Source organism: Stegodyphus dumicola, chromosome 6 (assembly GCF_044657685.1).
Source record: "Stegodyphus dumicola isolate Sdum_Otavi_A_Nest chromosome 6, ASM4465768v1".
NCBI lineage: Eukaryota > Metazoa > Arthropoda > Arachnida > Araneae > Eresidae > Stegodyphus > Stegodyphus dumicola.
Genome location: NC_140773.1, coordinates 208,942,819 through 208,965,139, shown reverse-complemented (window position 1 = coordinate 208,965,139; position 22,321 = coordinate 208,942,819). Strand labels below are relative to the sequence as shown.

Sequence of the window (22,321 nt, the reverse complement as noted above, 5' to 3'; positions counted from 1 at the left end):
TGAACACTAGCAGTTCAGTTCGAATTTGAATTCTGCGAACAGACAGGCTGTTTTCGTGGTTTTTCCCATGTGTAACATGTATGTGAGGCAGTTTTCGTTAGAAAGAGCTCCACGAAGGCATCAGTCCCCTTAGGCAAATAGCCCTCTGGCTTTGCCGTAATTACATAAATCAAACTTACTTCTGTTAGGTGGCCGCTAAACCAAAAACAAGAAAGGGGGGGAATTCTTAAGAAATGAAATGAAAATTTATACATTTTAAACAGATATTGAGAAGAGTTATATAAGAAAAACATTAATATAGCGATGTTTTCTTATAAAATATAATGATGTGTGGTTATGACTTTTCACGATGTGTCGCTTTGCTCCGCCTTACTTTGTGCCCGTTCCTTCTGCAGCTTCGGTTATGAATGAAACAAAACCTTAAAGAATATTTTTTTCTAAATTAAACATTATGCACTAGTTTAGGGCAATAAACATTAACCTAAGTAAGTATTTTAAGCGAGAGGCGTAGTGAATAAAATGTCACAATATTTTTATCTCAAGAATGGTGACATGAACTGCAAATTATAGAGGTCACAAATAATTTATACCTTTGCTTGTCTTACAAATTCACTTTTTTTTTAATTGTTTCTAATAACAAAATAAAATATATTTGCTAAACTAACCCTCACCACCATATGTTTCTATATAAAATATAATTCAAGAATAATAATAGTTTTTATTGCATTATTCAGATTTTTCAGAACGGTCTACTCCTACTACACTGATGACAGCAGTCAGTTCAGTCTAGCCTACACTGTCTCTCGAGTAACTGTGCTTCGTAACACGAAATGAATGATCCCACTTCACTGCGAATTCTCTCACAATATTCCTACAACCAAGTTATGCCTAAACAGTATCTGCCAAATAACTATAATTGCTCCCTACGAATATAATTGCTCATCCCCTCCTACTTCTTAGCCAACGGGACACTTAACTGATCAGGAGATTTGAATCAGATTCAGGAGATCAATTCAGCATTCAGGAGATTCTGGAGTTCAGATTCAGGAGATCAGTTCAGTTGATTTGAATCAGTTCAGGAAATTTGAATGCTTCAAATCTTCTGAACTTAATGCTAGCACATAAAAAGTTATGCTCACTAATTTCACTTGCTATATACAGGGTAACGCAATGGCTGGATACCTACATCTGCGATTGCATCGCTTCGTAGGACAGGGAAAGGAAATTTCATTAGTGGGAGGAGCCAAATGATTTTGTAAGGGAAAGAATGTAACACGATGTGATGAGTAAAATATTAATGAAACTTAAAGATATTAGAAATTTGAAAGCATTTGGAAGAGATTGATTGGAAAATTATTATCATTAAGTAAACAAGGGAAATTATTAATCATGTGAAAGTGTTCAAAAGAACCCAGTTGATTAAATGAAGAAGCATTACAGATAATTTTTGAAGATCTCATATTAAAATGTAATTAAGTGACCGTCATACTTAGCTAGAACAATGCTTTTTTCGTTTCGAAATTTAATTCATATTCTCTGATGAGAAATTTCAGCACTTTTTCAATTTGGCCAATGTACACCAAACAGCACGATACGTATCAAACAATGCTAAATTAACACAATAATTAAAAGCACATATGAGATCTTCAAGAATCGAAAATTGAATTTTACTGATAAGCGAAAAAAATAACTTAAATATTGAACTTGTGGTGAAGTCGAGAAACTTTCTAATTGATTGTAAATTTAAATAATTATAGGGTATGTGTCAGCTAAACTTCACTGTCGGCTTAGTGTTGACTAAATGTCTTGACAGTTAACTGTCCCGTAGCTAAATGTCCTGACGGCTAACTTTCCATGTCGGTTAAATGTCGTGATGGCTAACAGTCTGTGTCGGCTAAATGACCTGTCGGCTAAGTGTCTGTGTTGGTTGAATGTTCTGTTGGCTAAATGTCCTGTCGGCTAAGTCTCCGTGTCGGCTAAGTGTCCATGTTGGCTAAATGTCTTGTCGGCTAAGTGTCCATGTCTGCTAAATGTCTTGTCGGCTAATGAATTTCATGTAATTTTCATCCATGCTTCATACAAAGTTTTATTCTTTTTTATGTGCTCTACTCAGAAGATTTCACACTAGAGAAGTAACTGTTAAAGCTTTTTCATCTTTTTGAACCCATCTTCTAAATTTAACTTAGTTAGCTTCAAAAGTTTCTGTCTTTATACTTTTGACTTTATACTTTTATTTTTACTTGTCAGTTTGTGTGCTAAGGTTCATCATTTTGGTTTGCTACTTTTAATTTCAATAAAGTGAAGGAGAGAATTGTTTTGTGTTCTTTGTTTTTCTATATGAAGACATTTTACATACTTCCTAGATCTCAGGTTCTGGGCCCATAACCTTGTTATGTGATATGCAGCAGGATGTGCACATGAAGACCATAGGGTTATATGAAGAATATAAAAGATTTGTCTTTATTTTAAAACACAAATTGCTTTTTTTTACATGTTAAGGTGGACAATGAATACACAATTCAGTCTACAGAAGAACATTATAGGAATTTCATATGATCATGGGAAAATGTTCAAACAGACAGCTCTTGCATTACATAGAAATGGGTGATAATGTCGACCATGATGATTTTGTAACATCATGAGAAACAGGTCCATACATAATAGTTTGATTGATGAACACATTAGTAGCCTTCATTGGCAAATACTTGGAATGCCTAAAGCTAAGATTTCATGCATTGGTGCATAGTAGACTTTAATTTTAGATACTGCATCTCTGCATTCTATTCAATTTCAGCTACTACAACCATGTCAACATTCTTCACCTATTCATTCCATCAGAAAGCCTCCATTACTCCTCCTTTTCAGTACTTTGCAAACACAAAGGATATTCAGAAGCAGCAAACCAGAATCAGTTATATATTTTTGTTTATTTGTTTAAGCAAATGTATGATAATATTTTATCTTGTATATTATGTTACAACAGACTGTTATTTATAACTGTATGTTTTACTCAGGTAACTGCTAGGTCCAAAAATGCCATTGAAGCATGGTTCAAAGATCTGGCAGGATCCAAATCACTTACAATTCTTGCAAAAAAGGTAATTTCTTATTTTATAATTTCCATATAGAAGTCATTTTTGAATTATCATGTTTTTATTTTTATTTATTTACAAATATAAAATAAATTTTATACTTGTAAATAAATAGAAGTAAAGTATTTTTTTATTTATTTATAAGTATTTTAAAATACGTATATTTATTTGTAAATATCTCTTGTGTATATAGTTGAAAGTTGGTTTTAAATATTATAAAACTACAGTCATTTGCTAGCATATTCTAGTGAAGACTGCCATAGCAACCATCTCCCATAGAGACTATCTCTGAAAATAAAACAGAAATTCATTCCAGTTGTTGCGTTATTTTCTTCATTCTTGTTTGTACGGTGTTCGTGGATTTGGAGTGAATAACGACGACACTTGATGAAGTATCGAAACACACTTTATTTAGCCAATGTTGATCAGGACAGCTCCAATAACACTTTTTACAGTCATCGGAGATCTACTATAAACACGTTGGAACAATCAGTGACACAGCCTTCACACTGTCAGGCAATAACGGTGGAGACAGCTTCACTGCAAAGCAGCCGAGTACAGCTCCCAACTCTGCTTGGTTGTTCTCGGAACTCCACGTACTCTCGAGACACTCCACACGATGCACTCGATGATACACAAGAGTTTAGCTCTCGACTCAGCACAGTCTAAGACAAAACTCGACGATGCACTAATTTACGATGCACTGAAAGTTTCTCTCAATTCACTCGACGACCACCTCGGCGCTAGACTTCGAAACACTCACTCAATGACAGACTATCAGCTTGCTAGACGAGGCACACACACTAACTGACTGCAGACCAGCAGGGTTTATATAGCTTTCGGCTTGTGTTCGGGAACATTCTGGGCTAAATCGGTAAGAATTCGTTCCAGAAGGTTCTCCAACCGCCCATGGCATATCGCCAATTTTGCCGCCAAATGTTGCAACCTTGCCCTCATTTGCCATTTTATGGCAACCCTAAAAAATTGCTTTGCGGGGAAGCCACCTTACCGCGCCTGCACATTTCGCAACAATATTAATGTTAGTATCATACATGATCTTTTCAAGGTGGCCACCTTCATTGAAGATTGAAATTGTAATTATGGATGGATGTCATCTTTGAGAGGTTTTTTTGCATTTTATTTTTGATTCAATCATAATATGAAATATTTTCTTTTTCATTATTTTAGGTTCCAATATTTAATAAAAAAGAAGAAATTTTTATGACACTGTATGAATTTTCTGTTCCAATGTTACGAGCTGCGTGGTTTATAAAAATGTCATCAGCATATATTGCAGCGATATCAGAAGCCAAAATTAAAAAACGACAACTTCCAGATCCATCCCAAGGTAAAATAATTAAATTTTATATCTTTGAAAAAATATCATTAAAATAAATATTTTAATTTGAGGTGTATTTTCCATAGTGATTTTTCCATTCTGAGATTTTGAGATAAATTCAGTCATTGTTTGGAATTAATTTCAAATAAAAAAGTTTTGAAAAAAGAGTTAACTTCTTACAGGAAAGGCTATAGATTTTATACATTTTTTGAGTTGTATCACCATCTCAATAATGAAAATTGTTTCATTTGAATGTACCATAAATTATTTGAGTTACTCTTTTGTGGGTTTTTATAGCTTTTTTGGTCCTCCTGCCTATTTCTCAACAGGTAAAATTAGTAAGAAAAAGGAGGAAAAGTGCACAAGTATATATGGTATATATTTAACAGACTGCATGCATTTCATTATGTATTATCTGTTATTTATGTAGATACTATATAACAATTGGTACTATATAATAATTGTACAAGAAATTGGTATTTACTAGAGTTTTAATAGTACATGCCACAAAGTATAATTTTTCCTTTTCCCCAAATAATTATTGGAATCCCTTGGGTTTTATGAAACATTTAAAAATTTTTTGTAATTAAAATTGTTCAAATTATCACCAAAGTATTAAATTTGGAACTGTTTTTTCCTTAATGGAAGTTAGGTACTTTTCTCTTTACGAGATGCCACATTTAGCGTCAAACATAAACGTTGCTGTGAAATCTAACTGGATGATGGTAACCCTAAAAGTGTGTTGGTTTTATGGGGGGAAGCAAACTTATAATAAAAGTAATATGTCATATAATATATAAAATATTAATAATTTCTCAGATTTGGCATTGTGCACATTAAACGTTGCACAGCTATTCATGATGCAATATAAACGGGCTATTATACACTCATGGACAAAAAAATTAGCTCACCAAGAAGGAGTCGTCAAAATAAAACGAAATTTTACATACGTAATGACTACTTTGATATAAGTAAATGATAAGAAAGTCAAAGAAAAAGGATAATTTATTTCAGAGAAAAAGGCAAAAGAACGGAGGAATTAATACTTCATTGGATCCCCTCTAGCGTGAATGCACAATGCGATACGATCACGCATTGAGTCATACAAGTTCTGTATGATGTCTTGAGACATTTCGTTCCATATTTGCTGTAACCTTGCCTCTAGTTTGTTCAAACTCGTGGGATGCCCAACTTGTCATCCCAAATGATCCCAGATATGCTCGATTGGAGACAAATCTGGGGATCGGGCAGGCCAAAGAAGGGTAGTAACAGTGCGGAGACAGTCTTGTGACACCCTTGCTGTATACGTAATGCTGCATTTCTAATCATTTGCATATCTCCCCGACATGTACCTTCATTGCAAGTTTCATTACGATCAGCAAATTATTTCTTGGTGCGCTAATTTTTTTGTCCATGAGTGAGTGTATTTGGCAACTGGTGGCCCATTAACAGAAAAGTACCGAATGTTCTAAGGATCAAATGTAAGTTTTATCAGAAAAACATTAAAAAGTTTTAATTTATTTTGGGGGAAAGCAGAGAGAAGTGGAAATTAATGTATGGAAGAATGTTTTGGAGTGCATTATTTCCCATTTGATTGATTTTTGAAGCATTTAAAATAGTCGTGAAAAGGACATTGTTTCTATTCTGTCTACAGCATGAAATACGTGTTCTAATAAATATTTTGTATATACTTTGTCGGACAATATTTGATTGTTTCATTTATTTTATATATATGCACATGTATGTTTACATTTTAATTTTTAGAATGGACCCAAGCTCTATGTAAATTTTTGCGGGAACAGCTAACGAAGCTTGCTGAGCATCACCATAGTTCTATAGCACTTGGTAATAGTAGTTCAACTAGTAATTCCTCAACAGCTGCTTTGAATAGCAGCAACAGTAGTTCCGCAAATTCACTTGGTTCAAGTGTTACGTCAAATTCCAGTACTGGTCTAGGAAGTAATTCATTGAATGGTGTGACTGTTGATGTTGCATATAAACAATGGCAATATTGTACACAGCTAGCTCGACATTTGTATGAGGTATTATTATTATTATTTTTTTTTTTTTTTTTGCTTTTATTTCCATTTTCGAAAATAATTTTATGAATTTTATCATGTATTTTTTATATATCTTTCTAAGCAGCAACATCTTCTGAAATTGGGCATAATAATATGTTTATAGCATATTTATTATCTTGATTTACACAGTAAATTGTCGTATTTATTTCTTTAAGTTCTAATCATGCAAATGATATCTAAATATAGCATAAATAAGGAGGAGCTTTTTAAAGAACAAGGTAGTGTATGCAAAGTTAGGGAAAACGTAATTTAATAAAAGCAGCTGTGTCAGGCTTAATTATACATATTATTGTACATATTTAGTGTTTTTTTGGGGGGAAAATATAATGTAAATTTATCTTTTAAAGGAACAGTTCTCAAAATTTATATACTGTGCGAAATCTGTGTGAAACTAACTGATGCAAATTGAATCTGTAAAGCCCGGCATACATGAAATAATAGGCACATATAAAAATATCAGAAACAGCAGGAAAGTTAGAATATTTGAGCTTTTGTTTTTAGCAATGTGTGCAGTTATTTTGACATGTATCCATGACATATAAACATGTATGGCATCTAAAGTTTCTTATTCTCAATATAAGATAATTCAAGTGACCACGGAAGGCTATTTTCCATTTAGTTTTAGATTACAGTAGTGAGAGTAGTATACATGAAAAATAATTTTGAGTAATTCTTTTAATGATTAGCATGGGATTTTATCCCCATGTTTTGATATCTGCTGCTTGAGCTGTGCAGTGAATTCTGGGATTGTTATTACCAACATAGAGAAACAATCTTGCTGATTTGTAAAAAGGTCTGATGCCTGTCGTCCTAGTGAGAGACAAATTGACAATAAAGAGACAGCTACCAATATACACACAGCAAATGTTGCACCAAAGGCAACATCTGTTGGTTTAAAAAAAAGAGCTTGCTAGAAAAAAAGATGTAAAATTTGCTGGCAAAACCTTTAAAGTGGCAGCTTGTTATCAATATTGTGAGGCAGCAATAGATGAAAAAGATTTCAAATGAAAGAAATGGCAATTAAGATTGGAACAAAACAGAACTGAGTTTATTACATCAAGGAATATAAGTAAATATGAAATAAATAACTCTTTATAAGAAACATGTGTATTATAACATATTTAAATGCATTAAACATCAAAGACTGAAAAGTATTTCATTTTTCATAGGAGGGTTTATTAGATAGGCAAGACTTTCTCACATGGATTCTTGATTTATTAGAGAAGACAAAAAGTCCAGATGATCCCCTGATAAAAATTATTTTACCTCTGGTCTTGCAGGTAAATATATTTCTGTATAAATAAATAGAAAATCTGGAGACTAATTTATGTATTGTTTTATAAGTGCAGTTTGTGTTTATTGTTTTGGTGTTATGTGAATGAATTTTTTTATAAGAAATGTTGATTTAAATATATGTAATAAACTTTTATTTGAAAATTTTGAAGAAGAAAGAAAGCTCTATTGCTATTTCACAACTGCTACAATTAATCAATTAAACACATTTGAAAATTAGCTGACTTGTTAGATTCATGAAAATTTTTCTTTTTCTGATGTAAATGTTTATAGGTGTAGCTCATTTTTGTTTGCAAATTAGATAATTTTTGGCATGAGAATATTTTTTTATATGCTTTTAGAACTTTTAAAAAATTACTTTATTTTAGAAATAAGAATGATATTAAGCTGCATTTTTTAGTGAAATTTATAAAGAAACCTATTTTAGACAAAATTTAGTGCCAGACACATGCCATGATAAAAATACATTAAAAATTGTATTTAATATTTTAATATGCTTTTTAATTATTTGTTAATATTTTTATGCTTTTGTTCTTATCTTATTTATTTATTTCATATTTTACATGCTATTTTAAATCCTATTTGACCACTGTTTTTGTATTATAACTACACATATGATCAAAATTTATTTAGCTATCCATATGTTGAAATTTGATAGTGACTGTGACCTTCTAATCACTGAATTCTTACATTAAAGATATGAGAAAACTTATATATCATAAATATTACAGTTACCACTTTTGGAAAACATTAATAATATTTATATCAAAATTATGTGAAGTACTATAAAAAAAATTCATAAAATACCGTAAAAATCAGTCGTATTTTATTTTGCTGTGGAATAATTTTTTAAAATCTTAATAATGAATATTTTAATCTTAACTTTTACACTTAACTCTTGAGACACCTGCTTTGATTTGATAAAATATTTAAAAAGGGAGTTATATAGAATATATTAAAATTGATAGTACTTATTTTTAAAACAAGATCATTATTACATGATATAAAAATAACACATCTGATTCAAAGGCAAATGTGGTAGGAAAAACAGTGTTAGAAAAATCTGTTCAGATAGGATTTTGTCATTATTCTGGCATTTGCGCAGGAATTTACATAAATGAGAATCAGATAAGAATGACATTACAGATCAAATTGTACATATTTCTGACTATATAAAGTTTTTAGTGCAAGTTGCATATAACAAAAGAGAACTAATATAATAGTAATAATTAATATATTAATGTGTGAGAATACAGATTTATTAAATGTAAGAAATCTAAAATTTGTGCATCCTTTACTGCATTCTAAATTTAAAAAAAAAAAATCAGTTTTACATGTTGTTTGGAGTGCATCACTTAATAAATTAATAAATAAATAAACTTAGGGTGGGGGATGTATTTTGACATGGTATTAGAAAGGTGAAAAAAGCAGTAAAAGAGGAGAGTGAGAACCAGTTATTTTAAAAGAATTGTTGTTTGAGTGTTAGAGGAAGGGGGAATGCCATGAAGAAAATTGTTATGGCAGATTGTTAAAGAAAGCTAAGATGATGATTTTTGTTACCTCTTATTGAAACTTATTTTGGGCAAGTTAAATTTTTTCCAAGTGATTATCAACATAATTTTTAAAATTTTTTATTCTGAACTGTTTTAATCCATTATAGATGATTGTAGAGCATTTTATGAAGAGTTAAGTAACATTTAATAATTAATATTTGATTTTGTTTTAAATCTGTAAATGGTGTATTACACAGTTTATCTACACAACTATATACACATTAATCATTAATTTTATTTTTATATTGTTTAAAAGCTCTTTGTGGAATGAAAGTTTTTCTAATAAGAAATTCAATATTAAGTGGTTACTTTTCAAATCAAAATCATGCTATAGCAAATTATGAAGTGATTAAGGTAAATCAGTCTAGAATTCTCTTAAAGTTGCTCTGACACATGGCATCTAAACCTTCCAGTTTTATATATTTCAATATTAACAATTGTGCATAAAACCCTTTTTTTTTTTTTTTTTTTTAAGATACAGAGAGGGAAAATTTTCGGTATTTTATTCTTGATGGTTATTTTATATCTTTGGTATGCGGGATAAATAATCAATATTTATTCAGAAAGTAATAGTAATTTTTCTTGATAAAATTACCAGTTCTTTTGTGTCACAGTATATAAATGACAATGTATACATATTAATTGAGGACAAATTTTTTCAGTATGTGGACGAGTTTGTAAATTCCCAGCTTTTGTCAAGACGTCTTGCACATCACTGTGCAAAAAAACTAAACTTTCTACTTTGTGAAAGTGGTGATACTACCCGGTGCCAAAGCCCAATTTTAAATACATCCTCTAAGTAAGTTCATAATTTTGATAAGTTCTGAGTTTTTTTTTTTTTTTTTTTGTTTTGTTTTGTTTTGGTTTTTTTGTAACTTTATTCGTTAAATAATTTTTAACAATTTACCATGTTTTATATATATTCAGCAAGGTTTTTACTAATGATACGGTATTCAGTTCTTTTCCTTCCAAATAAAAAACTCCAAAAAACAGCATAGTTATTTTTGACATTTGTACATTATAGCAGCTACCACGAAAGTCACAAAGTTCAAAATATGTGGCGTGAAAAAAAGTCCAAGCAAAAACCACATGGAAATAACAATAATATAATATTTTGAAAAATATAGCAAAATTGCTGTCATATTTATTTCTAGCATATATCTTATCACTTATACTAATTTCTTGCATATAGTTTCTTGAGGCTACATACCTGCAATTGTTGTTATATAACTGCTGCCAACTGTTCTGATTTTTCTACACATTTCTTGGTAAATCACAGAATCTGTCAGTTTTTCATTCTTTACCTTTCATTAAGAAAAATGTTTGCCAGCAATCAATGAAATTTATTGAATTAATGAAATGTAAATTGTGCAAATTATATTCCCTCACTGTTAACAATTTTCAGAATAATTTTTCTAATTAAATTTTGTTTGATCTGCATTGTCTTAAACTATTAGAAATGTTTATAGAACTTTTTATTAAACTTAAACTAATGTTTAACAGTTACTATTTCATTTTGTTTTATATAAATAAATGGTACATTTGCTATGTTTATCCGCACAACAGCATATATATTAATTATTAATTATATTTTTATTGTATTGAAATTTCTTTGATAAATAAAAGCTTTCCTTCCATATTCAGTATAAAAGTGTAAGAAAGTTGTAAAATGAAATTTGCCAAAGAACATAATAGTTATAATATCTGTCTAAATATTAATATATTTTGCATCAGAATCATATTTTAAATAGTTCAGTTACTTCTGAATCATGCATTATAATGTGAATTTAACTCAGCTTGGAGTTCTTTTGAAATAGTCTCATTGTGCAGCTCAAAAACTTATTTGGAATTACTTAGTTTTTCATATTTTAATGTGGGCAGCTAAATTGTTAATATGGAAGAATGTTATCAAAGGAGTTTTTCTTTTCTACATACAGACAAAATGTAAATTTTGCTAAGTATAATTCAGGATGATAGCAACCTTACCTAATTGTTTTCAGTTTTGACATATAGTACAGACTCATAGTATCTTTATGTTTTGAACGTAAGTGCCAATTTTCAGATGAACAAAACTGAATTTATGTTTCTTAGTCAAATGATTCTATTTAGCAGGTCTTGTGTATGTATGCTTGCAATAATCTGAATATGATAATTGATTCCTATTTCACATGCTTCATGATTATTTCAATGAGAATTTTTGCAGTGCTTTCAATTAACTCCTCTCATATAAATATTTTTGTGAGTAGTACTGCTTGTCATATTTTAAACTGCTTTTAACCTTTAATGGGCATGAGTTCTTTTGCCCAAAATAAATAAATTGCACTCCTGTTAGAAGTGATGTTTGGAAGCCATAGTACTGATTTTTTTCTTTGGCCTGCAACTTTTAACATTACTTCTGCTGGTGCTTTCATCATTGATGTATAGTTATTGTATAAGTAATAGTATAGATTCATTTAGTGACCATTTTTGCATATTTTATTCTGATGTAAAATGTTTTCCTTGTAATATGAATACTTTTGCATTTTTTCCTCTCCATGGGAAATAAAAAATTGATAACTTACTTCAAATAATGATCACTACATGTTTTCACTTCATCTGTGATATGTGAAATTCTTTCTTAAAACAACAAATTGTTTATACAAGGTATTAAGTAGAATTGTTTTACAGTTAGTGATCTACTGTATTGATAAATTACGGAGGTGTAGTGATTAATAGTGAGGGTGATTTTCAACTTTAGGTTGTGATTTTCTTTCATGATACCATTATACATTAGAAAAAGTACCGTATTTTTTTAATGATAATTTGTACTAAATATAATTTTGCTGATTAAATAATATAATTTATGTTGGATAAACTGTTGTATAGTATGTGGTAATCTTTTCTAATATAGGATTAAAGTACATTATAGATTGAAATTAATCTATTGAAATAAAAACATTTAAATTAGGAGAAATAATTCCAAAATATTTATTTTTGTATTTATGGAAGAATATTTATTTGCAAGCAGACATAGGGTGATCATATTTTCAGATGTGTGCATATTATGTCAGATGTATGTGTGCGTATCATGTGTTATTGATCCAAATATTGCAGAACTGTGTATTATGTGGAGCCACACCTGAAGGGGGAAATTAATTCACAAACTCAGTATTTGCCATAGGATGTAAAAAATCATGCATGGAAACTATATCATAATGAGGCCTCTAATCATAATGCCGAGAGAATTCAAGAGACAAAATTTAATTTTCAATCTTTTTTTGAATATGGGGAAAAAGATGTTAGCTTTTTTTTTTTTAATATGGAGAAAAAGACGGGGGGGAAAAGATGTTAGCTAAAGCCAGTTCATTTAATGTCGTTTATGAAATTACCCAAAGGAACTATTTCACTTATGAAACATCGAGCATTTTTATTGAGACACCTGTTTTTTAATAAAAAAATACATATTTTTGTCTATTGTGGAAATCTTGGTTCATTATTTGTACATGCCATAGATGACTGCAAATAAATTATTAAACATTGTATTAGGTTTGCATTTGCTAAAGATAAATGGGTACTTTTCCATTTTGCCGGCACAGACGATAAAGTTGCCAATAATGGTACAACTGCCAAACGGAATATCCTCGCTAGTAACCTTTTACGCCTCATTTTCAAAACAAGTAGCAGCCGTTTCTTATCAGATTGATTGTTTCTTTCAATACTGGCATACAATTGCATAGAATTTTTACCAGATAGTTCAATTTTATGCTCTAAGACCATTCGCGGTAAATAAGTCAATTAGGATGCAATCTCACTGCTCACCCGAAGGCGAAAATATAGAAAAGGCAAAGTTAAGGATTAAATGCATTACTACTAATGAGAATGCACTAGCGAAGTAAAGGACTGCGGTTTTACATAATTTATGAGTAAACTATTTGTATGAACTGAAATAAGTCTTGCATTTAAACTTGTATTCCAAATTAAGATTTAATTACTCTAGATAATTACTGAGAGAATTAGATTTTTGTAGTGTAGTTTATGTGAGATGAGATTACTTGGGATAACGTGATATGAACCTGCGAATCAGGATGTTGAACCATGACAGCGTAGTAAGTTCTTAAATTTTAATATCCTTTTACAAATTTATTGTCTTTATTTATTAGCTTCTTGCAAAATTTCAAACGATATTAAAATGTTTATGCCTTCAAAATAAAACATTCTTAGAACTAACATTTGTTAACATTTTCCATGTGTAAACTGTATGTAGTTGCTAATAAAGTCTGCTTGGCGAGATTTGCACTGGCGAAGCGGAAAAGTATCAATAAATGTTTAATACTTTTTCAAAGCTAAAGAAGATTTAAAATTTCAAAATATTAATTTTTGATATGTGTGTAAATAAGCACACTGAAACTTTTAGTTTTATCTTTGCTGCTTCAGATTCCTATGATTTTAAAATTGCTGAAAATTTTACAATTTTCAAAATATGATGTTCCAACCTGTGACATATCTAAAAATTTTGCTACTGCATTGACCTTTAATATTTTTAAGAATTCTAAAGATATCTGACTGAACTTACACACACCACATTTAATTTTTCTTTTAAATTTAATCTGCCTGCTATTGATTAACAAACTCAGCAATTTAAAAGCAATAAACATGGCTCATTTAATTGGACCTGTAAAATTACACTATTTGAATTTATATATTTATAATGAACACTATTTGGATATTGGTATTATATATTTTTTGCTTTTTTATATTAACTGTTTTAAGCAGCTGGCTGCACCAGTGGCTAGTTATTTGGAAACTGAACCAGGCAACAAAATTGATTTGGCACAAAAGGGAGATTTTAGAATAATCTCCTTTTTGGACTAATATATGGCAACATTTTATGTAGTATCAGGAATTCTAAAGATATGTTGTTTTTAAAATCATTTACAATTTTGCTGTTGAATTTTAAGTAGCATAAAGAAAGTGATGTTTAGTAATAAAGTTAAAAAGACAAAAAAAGATGTGCCAGCAGAGTAAGTGCAAGAGCAGATAGATAAGTTGTGATTTAACAATAACATGAAAAACCTTAACAAATTCTCTGGCGCAGGGGTAAAATTTGAATCCTTTTAGGCTCATTTATTTATATTTTGTTTTGCATGTGTTTGTTTTGGCATATTTCTTCAGCAACATATGAGCTTGGTTCTACCTCTTTCTTAGCAATAATTGCCTTTATAACTGCAACTCCATTTTTTGTTTAATCATCCCTCCTTCAATGTATTCTTAGACTTGGCTTTGCCAAGAGATGAAGAAGAAGCTAAGCTATGCAACCAATACGTATGGCCAGGGGTAGGATGTGTCCGAACACAAATATGGTTTACTGAATCAAGTATTTTAATTACTGCCATATCAATAGATACTTATTCCTTCAATCAGCTCCTTATTATCTTGTAATAATGTTAAAATTAATTGTTGAAACAAAATTTTGGGAATTGAGAAAAACTTATTCACAAAAAGAAGAAGATAATGTAAACTATGTTCTTCCCCACAATGGGTTTCTGGAAGATTTTGTCATGAAAATAGAGAATGTTCCATGTTGCTCTTCTAAATTGTTCCATTTTGTGTGGTATTGAGCCAAAGCAAGGGGGAAGATATAAACCAAAATGAACCAATATGGTGCTGAAAATACATGGTTGGCTTTAATGGAAAAGTACAAAAAATCTAGATATTAAGTAAGTTCAATATATTTTGCAAGAAATAAATTTTATTTGAATCACTGTATTTCATCTTTGTATTTTAGTCTTCCTGTATCAGTTGCTGCATCTCAGCCTACTTTCAATCCAATCACAGCAAGCATTGTTGATTACCTTAACTGTCCTCATCATCGCAGTGTCCTATTTTGGCTGTCTGGAATTCTTCAGGTAAGTAGACCACTTTCACAAAAGAAATCTTTTTTAGTTCATGCTTAGAAGTTTATATTAGTGCTAAATGTATCTTGTGTAGTATAAGGTTTAATTACTGAATCATGTTTTAAATGTTCTAAAATTTTCTTGAAGTTCAATTATATTTCTAATTATTAATGCCTGAAGGATTATAACCTTTTATATATATATATATATATATATATATATATCTAGTAACGAAAATTGTTCTCATGTTGTGAATAATACTTAAGAAAAAAAAAAAAAAAAAAAAAAAAACCAGAACAGTTCACCCTTTTATTTTCTTTGATTATTCATAGACACTTCTAGTGATTTGTAATGTATAAAAGCTATAATAGAAAAGCATATATATTTATAGTATAAGCTATTATATGAGTACAATAGTTTAGTATTGGGTATGAAAAGTTTTGCCACTTATTGTGTTAAATATTTGCAGCATGTATTCAATTGTGTATCAAACCTTTTTTTATAAAGTTATTTAAGATATTGATTGCATGTGTAAAAGTGTTGGAGTAATTATTTATTACAAAAATCAATAAATAAATTTCTCTATAATTTGATAATACTGTGCATGTTGACAGTGGGGAAAAAGAAAGCATTTGCCATATGATTAAAGGATTTGTTATCAATTTTTGTATAAGTTTATTTTCATAAATCTAAAATAATAAAATAAACCAGAAACTGTATAGAGTATTTTATGAAAAATACTCAGGAATAATACTGAGGTGAAATACTTTAATCATCCTTACTTTCAAAGACTTAAGAATTCTTCTCTCCCATAAATTGTGTTTTAAGGTATTTACTATTTTAATATAGCACTTATGAATTCTACTTCTGGTAGTCATTTTTGGTGTTTTTAAGTGTAGAAAAAGCATGTACTTATTAATGATTTAGAGAAAAATTTCAGATAAAAATTCTGATATACAGTTTCTGTAATTTAACTATATATTTAACTTACTACCTATGAAATATCCTTTTTAATATGATATTTTGTACTGGAATTTTTTAATTAAGAATTTAAAAGCCTTGCAGTAATTCTGCATACATGCATATCAGTATATAATTTCCCAGAGTTGCTTTATGATACGAGGGTTGGAACTTTAATAGTGGCAACACAGCTGAAAAAACGCTACACAACAAAACCAAAGAATATCGCGTATACCATACGTAAATTACATACCTACCTTACCTCTCAGCAAAAAGACTCGTCCTGCCTACGTCACGCGCATGCGGAGTGACGCGAAGAACGGATCCTTGTATTAGTTCGCGGTCTAAAGTATGTGTTGTCAGGATGTTTTCAAAACAAGAACAATGTTGTTGGAGAAAAATTGAAAGTGCCAGAGGTCGTACAGCACGACAGTGTCATCAAGGGCTTCAAGAGGCTTGCGGGGAATCTGCATTGCCTTACAAAATCATAGCAAGATGGGTGAAAGCATTTAATGAAGGACGCCAAAACGTGGAAGACATGCTGCGGCCAGGTTGTCCTAATGTCAGTGATGCAGACATGCAAGCTGTTGCCGCTTTAATGGACAGTGATCGCCGCCAAACGATTCGTCAGCTTGCCGGACAAACAGGATTAGCGTATACGACTGTGCTGCACATTCTGAACGAATGCCTGTCCATGAAAAAAATTGCTTCACGATGGGTTCCACATCAATTGACGGAAATGCAGAAATGGCTACGATACGATGCTGCCCAAATCCACTTGGAGCGCTATGAGCACAAAGGAGATGCTTTTTTACGCCGTATCATTACGTTGGATGAGACTTGGGCCTGATCGTACCAGACAGAACTGAAACGCTAATCAAACGAATGGCGTCATCACGGGTCACCACGACGTTCGAAATTTTGTCAGAACCCCAGCAATGTGAAAGTTATGGTGATTCTCGTGTACAACTGTGATGGTGTCATCCTAACGCATACCGTTCCCCCACAGCAGACCGTCACTGTGCAGTATTACTGCTCATTTTTGGAGCACAATCTCCGACCAGCTTTGAGAAAAAAACGGCGACACTTTCTGCAGAGCTCTCCTCTCATTTTGCATGACAATGCTCGGCCGCATGCAGCTCAAGCTGTGACTGATTTGTTCAAGTGATGGGGAAGTGCTTTACCATCCACCATACTTCCCAGATCTAAGCCCTTGTGACTATGACTTAATTCCTAAGATGAAGGAACCACTTCGTTGCACTCGGTTCCAAACTGTTCCTGAGATTCTTGCGGCAGTAGACCGGTCCATTCTAACTGTCAACAAAACAGGTGCTGCTACAGGTATTCTGCGACTTCCACATCATTGGAAACGGGTTGTACACAATGCTGGCGACTATATTGAAGGACTGTAAAACATGGTGACATGAATCACTTTTGTATTCCTTGTAAATAAATAGTTGCCACTATTAAAGTTCCAACCCTTGTATTAAGCAGATCTGGGTGAAATATATGTTTAAAAATTTATCTCTCAAACAACAGGTGTATGACTTTTGAGTAAGAAAAATTATTTTTAAAATTTTTATTATTAAATTAAAATACATATTTTATTTTTATATTCCTTCTAGAACATGCAATTAAATAACTGTGACAAATTAAAGGAAATAATGTAAAAACAGGCATGATTTTGATGAAATATTGCTAGACACATTTAAGAGGAGAAAATCTTTCCTTGTTAGTAGTGTAATATGAGAAATTCTACAAATTCTTGTTGTAATCTTGATTGGAAGGAAGAGAAATAGTTTTCTCTCTAACACACATGTAGGAGTTTAGCAATTTTTTATCCTAATCTTAGCACTTTTTTATTGCTTTTAATGGATTTCTTTTATATGGTTGTAATGCTTGCTGGCAATATTAATCTCTACTAATGATATGATGGTAAAATCATTTGTTTAGTCAAGGCATACCTGTATACAAATCCAGCAATATTTTCTCTAACACCTGCAAGGAATGAACCTTTTAATAATTGTAGCTTATGGCTAATTCTCAATAAGACTGTAAGCAACTTATTGTTGTGTCTTCGAAAGTATTACAAAGAGTCTCTATTTTCAAACTAAGTAAAATGAACAGACGGCATACCTGGTGCTTGCAAATTAGCCGGCATTTATAGCGAGAACTCGGAATATAAATGCATTATAAACCTAAAGCTAAGATAAAAGCCAAAGGCTATGCAGAGTAATTTAAATGCAAAGTTGGCTGTTTAGAGCTTCACCAGTGGAAAATACTCTTGGCAACTATAATGTGCGGCTGAAGACAGGAACTCTTATCTTAGAATCGTACACCTAGGAAGATGGCCTTCACTAGGCAAAACACACTGTCTAAATCATCTCAGACATTCACTTAAGAAAATGCGAGTTAATTTGCATTCTGGTGGGAAAACAGAAACAAAGAAGTGACAATATGATTAACATAAAATAACAGGTTAAACAAATTAAATAAAACTTACCCACCTTTAAACTAGAACATATACAAACATAATGAAACACAGCCAAACAGAAGCATTGCAACAAAGATAACAAGTTCAAGTGTAATCTGAAAGAGGCATTTTGGAATTATAAACAAGGCAATACTTCTTAGTATTTTGGAAAACTTTGGGATTTTGCAGCCAGTCTGCTTGCTGATTGGAAGGTCAAAGTGAAAGAAAGGCTTTGGGAGTAATGCCTGACATCAAAATATGCTTGATACTCAGGTGCTTCACAATGTGGCAAAATCTCAGCCTCTGTTGGAAGCTGTATATCAGGGGTGGCCAAACTTCATGTTGGTAAGAGTCGCATGTTGGAATTCAGGAAAGTTCGAGGGCCACATTTAGATTTTCCAAAAGATCCATATAGATGTCATTTTAAAATTAGTGAAACAGGTTTTGAATGGAAAGAAACACCTGCTTTTAAATAATCATTCAGTGACAGTTTGCCTTTAACATGTGATGATGCATCAAAAGCAAAGTTTTTTGCTGTCCCTTTTTTCTGTAATTACAGCTTGATATGATAAAAAGTATTGTTTTTTCAGTTTTTAAATACTTTATGTTGAATATCTGTTTTTTCATAGAGCTAATATTTTTCTTTCTTTCCCTGTTAAAAAAAATTAGGTTATAACACTAGAATGCCCAAGTGCTCTTGTTTGGAATAACATAGGTGAGGGCAAAAATGTTTCAGTTCTCAATGGCTCTCCTTTAGATCTACTTCCTTGTGCTCCCTCTAGTCTTCCTATGCCTCAGCGTCCATTTAATGCTCAGGTAATTTAATGTTATTTTGTTTTAAATATAATGTTTAGGTCTTTCAGTAAATTTTAATAATGAATGAAACATTTCTCTTACCAACTTATTTAATATTTATTTGCATTATGCAATGAGTATTGGAAAATATACTCAAGTCCAAAATTATCTTTAAACTTTGTATGAAATCACTTATTTCTCAGGAACTGTAAACTATAAGTTTACGAATTTGTGTGGAATAATACATAACATGAACATAACATCTTGATACTTAACATTAAACAGTAAAAATGGTAACACTGCATTACAAGGAGAATTTAAGGGGGGCAAAATTAAAGTTTATGAATTTAATATGAAATGTGATCGTACCTGACTTGTACTCGCATACCACTATGTGTTTTCATGCTCTCAATTACATTGTTAACCACAGTTTAGGATATTAAGTTCCACTCATCCAAAAATGCAGTCTTCAGGGCATTTACATCTCAAGAGGAGGTCTCACAATTACTCTTCCAAGGTAGTCATGTAAGTTTTCTGTCAGGTTAAGATAAGGGGATTTTTCTGGTCACAGGCCACCAGCAGCAAAGCATAAAATCGCTGAACACTGGTAATTCCATCCTAGATTCAATTCCAGGTAAATGGGCTGGCTGCATAGGTGTGTTAGTCATGAGTAACATGTATACGAGCCAGCCTCCCATAGAAAGTCCTCCACAAAGGCATCCCTTCCCTTAGGAGATAGCCGTAGTATGCTTTGCTGTAATAAACTAAACCTAGAACCTTTTCTAACCACAATATTTGTTCATTGTCTTCATATTTAAATCAACAAGGTTTGGTTAATGTGGATGAGGATTATTGTCCATAAATAAAAGATTAGTTCCATATGTTTCGCTGAAAAGTTTTGCATAAGATTCGTAAACCTCATCTGCTATCTCTGGCTGGTCACAGATCTGTCATTGAAAACATATAGGGACATATGTCTATCCATGTTTATTTCTCTTCATACTATCATACCTACATTACTAAAGTAGTCATGTTCCAAAATGTTCAAAGGAAAATTTCATGTTCCTAACTCCCGTCAGATGCTAACACATTTAGAATAAAATATTGAACTAAACTTTGGCTTGTCAGTAAAGATAATATGGGACCACTGCTGGTCCAGTTCTGCTTTTTTTTTAAATCAATTAAAGTGTCTTTTTGTTGTGAAGACAGTGGAACACATACCCTTGGCTTTCTATCATCTTCTATACATAGAAGGCTTTTTCATTAAGCCTTCTGTGTACAATTTGCCTTATAACAATAGTTCCAGTGGAGGCTATAAGCTCTGAACATAACTGCCGAGTAGTAGACTTTTCAAACAAGTAGTTATTGCTGGATATTGATCTTGAGAAGCACTTATTATTCGTTTATGATCCTGTCTAGACCTCCTTATGTAATTCCAGAGTTCTGAAATTATTTCCATAGAGTAGAGACTTTCTGTCTTGAAATATTTACCCAACTGCTTCCTTATAGTCTGTCTGCTGTGCTTCTAAACAGCCAATGATTTGCTACTTTATGGTTTCGTCCAAATGATACTTTGGAGTCATAGGAAACCGTTTTAAGTCTTTACAAACTAAAATCAAATACTGCATTGCAGAAATTCTGTCAGATATTAACTTTGCACAAAGTGCTTGATTCACTGTCATATGGCATAATGTTTTGATTTGCATATCTAAAGCAGTTTGATCACTTTTGATTAGATAATGCCAGTTAGGCTTGTCTTTCATATGTTTCATGTAAAAATGGATTTCTTGAATTGGATATTTCATGGAACATCAATCAATTTTGACATGAGTGTATATTGGGCATCAAAAAATATGTTATTTTAGCACATAAATAGTTGTTAAGCAAGCATAGGAATTTATAGCATGTATACTGGAGGTACTGTGCAAGACATTTCTTGTTATCTGAAGTCCATCGTTTATACTCTAAAAGATACCATATCCCAATAGTTGTATAAATCTACTAATAGAAACATACATTTTAAAATTTAGTTCCAGTTCAGTCTAAAAATAAGATTTTATTAATTTATAGATTATATGTTTTAAAGATGTACATTAACCAGTGTAAAGTAATTGGAAATTAAACATGCAAAGTGGAATAACACATGTGAAGTATTAAGTGCATTACAAAAAATACTTATGTTATCTCTGCTACTACATATTTTTAAGCTAATTTCCAAAGAAAGACTAGGGGCCCACCAGCGGCCGAGCGATAAAATCGCTGAACACTGGTAGTTCAGTTCGAGGTTCGAATCCCGCAAACGGGCTGGCTGCATGGCCGTTTTTGTGGTTTTCACCATGTGTAACATGTTTATTCCAGTTTCCCTTAAAAAGTCCCCCACGAAGGCATCCCTCCCCTTAGGCAGATAGCCCTAGTGTGCTTTGCCGTATTCTCAATAATCCAATCCTAAGAAAGACTAGAAGGAAAAGTTATTGGAGTTTTTAAAACTTTACACTCTTTATTTAACTGTGTCAATGTTGAGTACTCTGATGTTTATCTATTGTTAGGAATGTGCTTAGCAGTTCATAGCATATGTGTAACATGAAAGAAATAAATATATGGAAAATTGCATATTAAGCTAAATGAGTTTTGGTGCAATATACAATATTTTAATTTGAAAGAATTTAAAAATTAAGTGTAAAAAATTCGAAGTCATCTAGCCCGTTGATTATATAAATCAACATAAAAAAGTAGTGAATTATATCTTATATTTACTCTTATTTTAATGGCAGAATAAAGTCCTTCAATAAATTTTGATTTATCTTGCAACTAATTAATTCATTATGGCAGCCATGCAAAAAATCTGCTTACAGTGAAGATTTT

General features: G+C 31.5%; 1 protein-coding gene across 5 annotated transcripts in view; it reads left to right on the top strand.

Moving 5' to 3' along the window:
- The window catches only part of kto (mediator complex subunit kohtalo), a 230,910-nt gene that overhangs the window by 56,277 nt on the left and 152,312 nt on the right, over positions 1–22,321 (top strand). For all 5 annotated transcript variants that reach the window (XM_085819429.1, XM_085819431.1, XM_085819430.1 and 2 more), the window contains exons 5-11: positions 3,015–3,098; positions 4,281–4,440; positions 6,196–6,473; positions 7,682–7,792; positions 10,021–10,157; positions 15,123–15,243; positions 19,334–19,480. In XM_085819429.1, the coding sequence (XP_085675555.1) occupies positions 3,015–3,098; positions 4,281–4,440; positions 6,196–6,473; positions 7,682–7,792; positions 10,021–10,157; positions 15,123–15,243; positions 19,334–19,480 (1,038 nt within the window). The remainder of the gene's footprint in view (positions 1–3,014; positions 3,099–4,280; positions 4,441–6,195; positions 6,474–7,681; positions 7,793–10,020; positions 10,158–15,122; positions 15,244–19,333; positions 19,481–22,321) is intronic.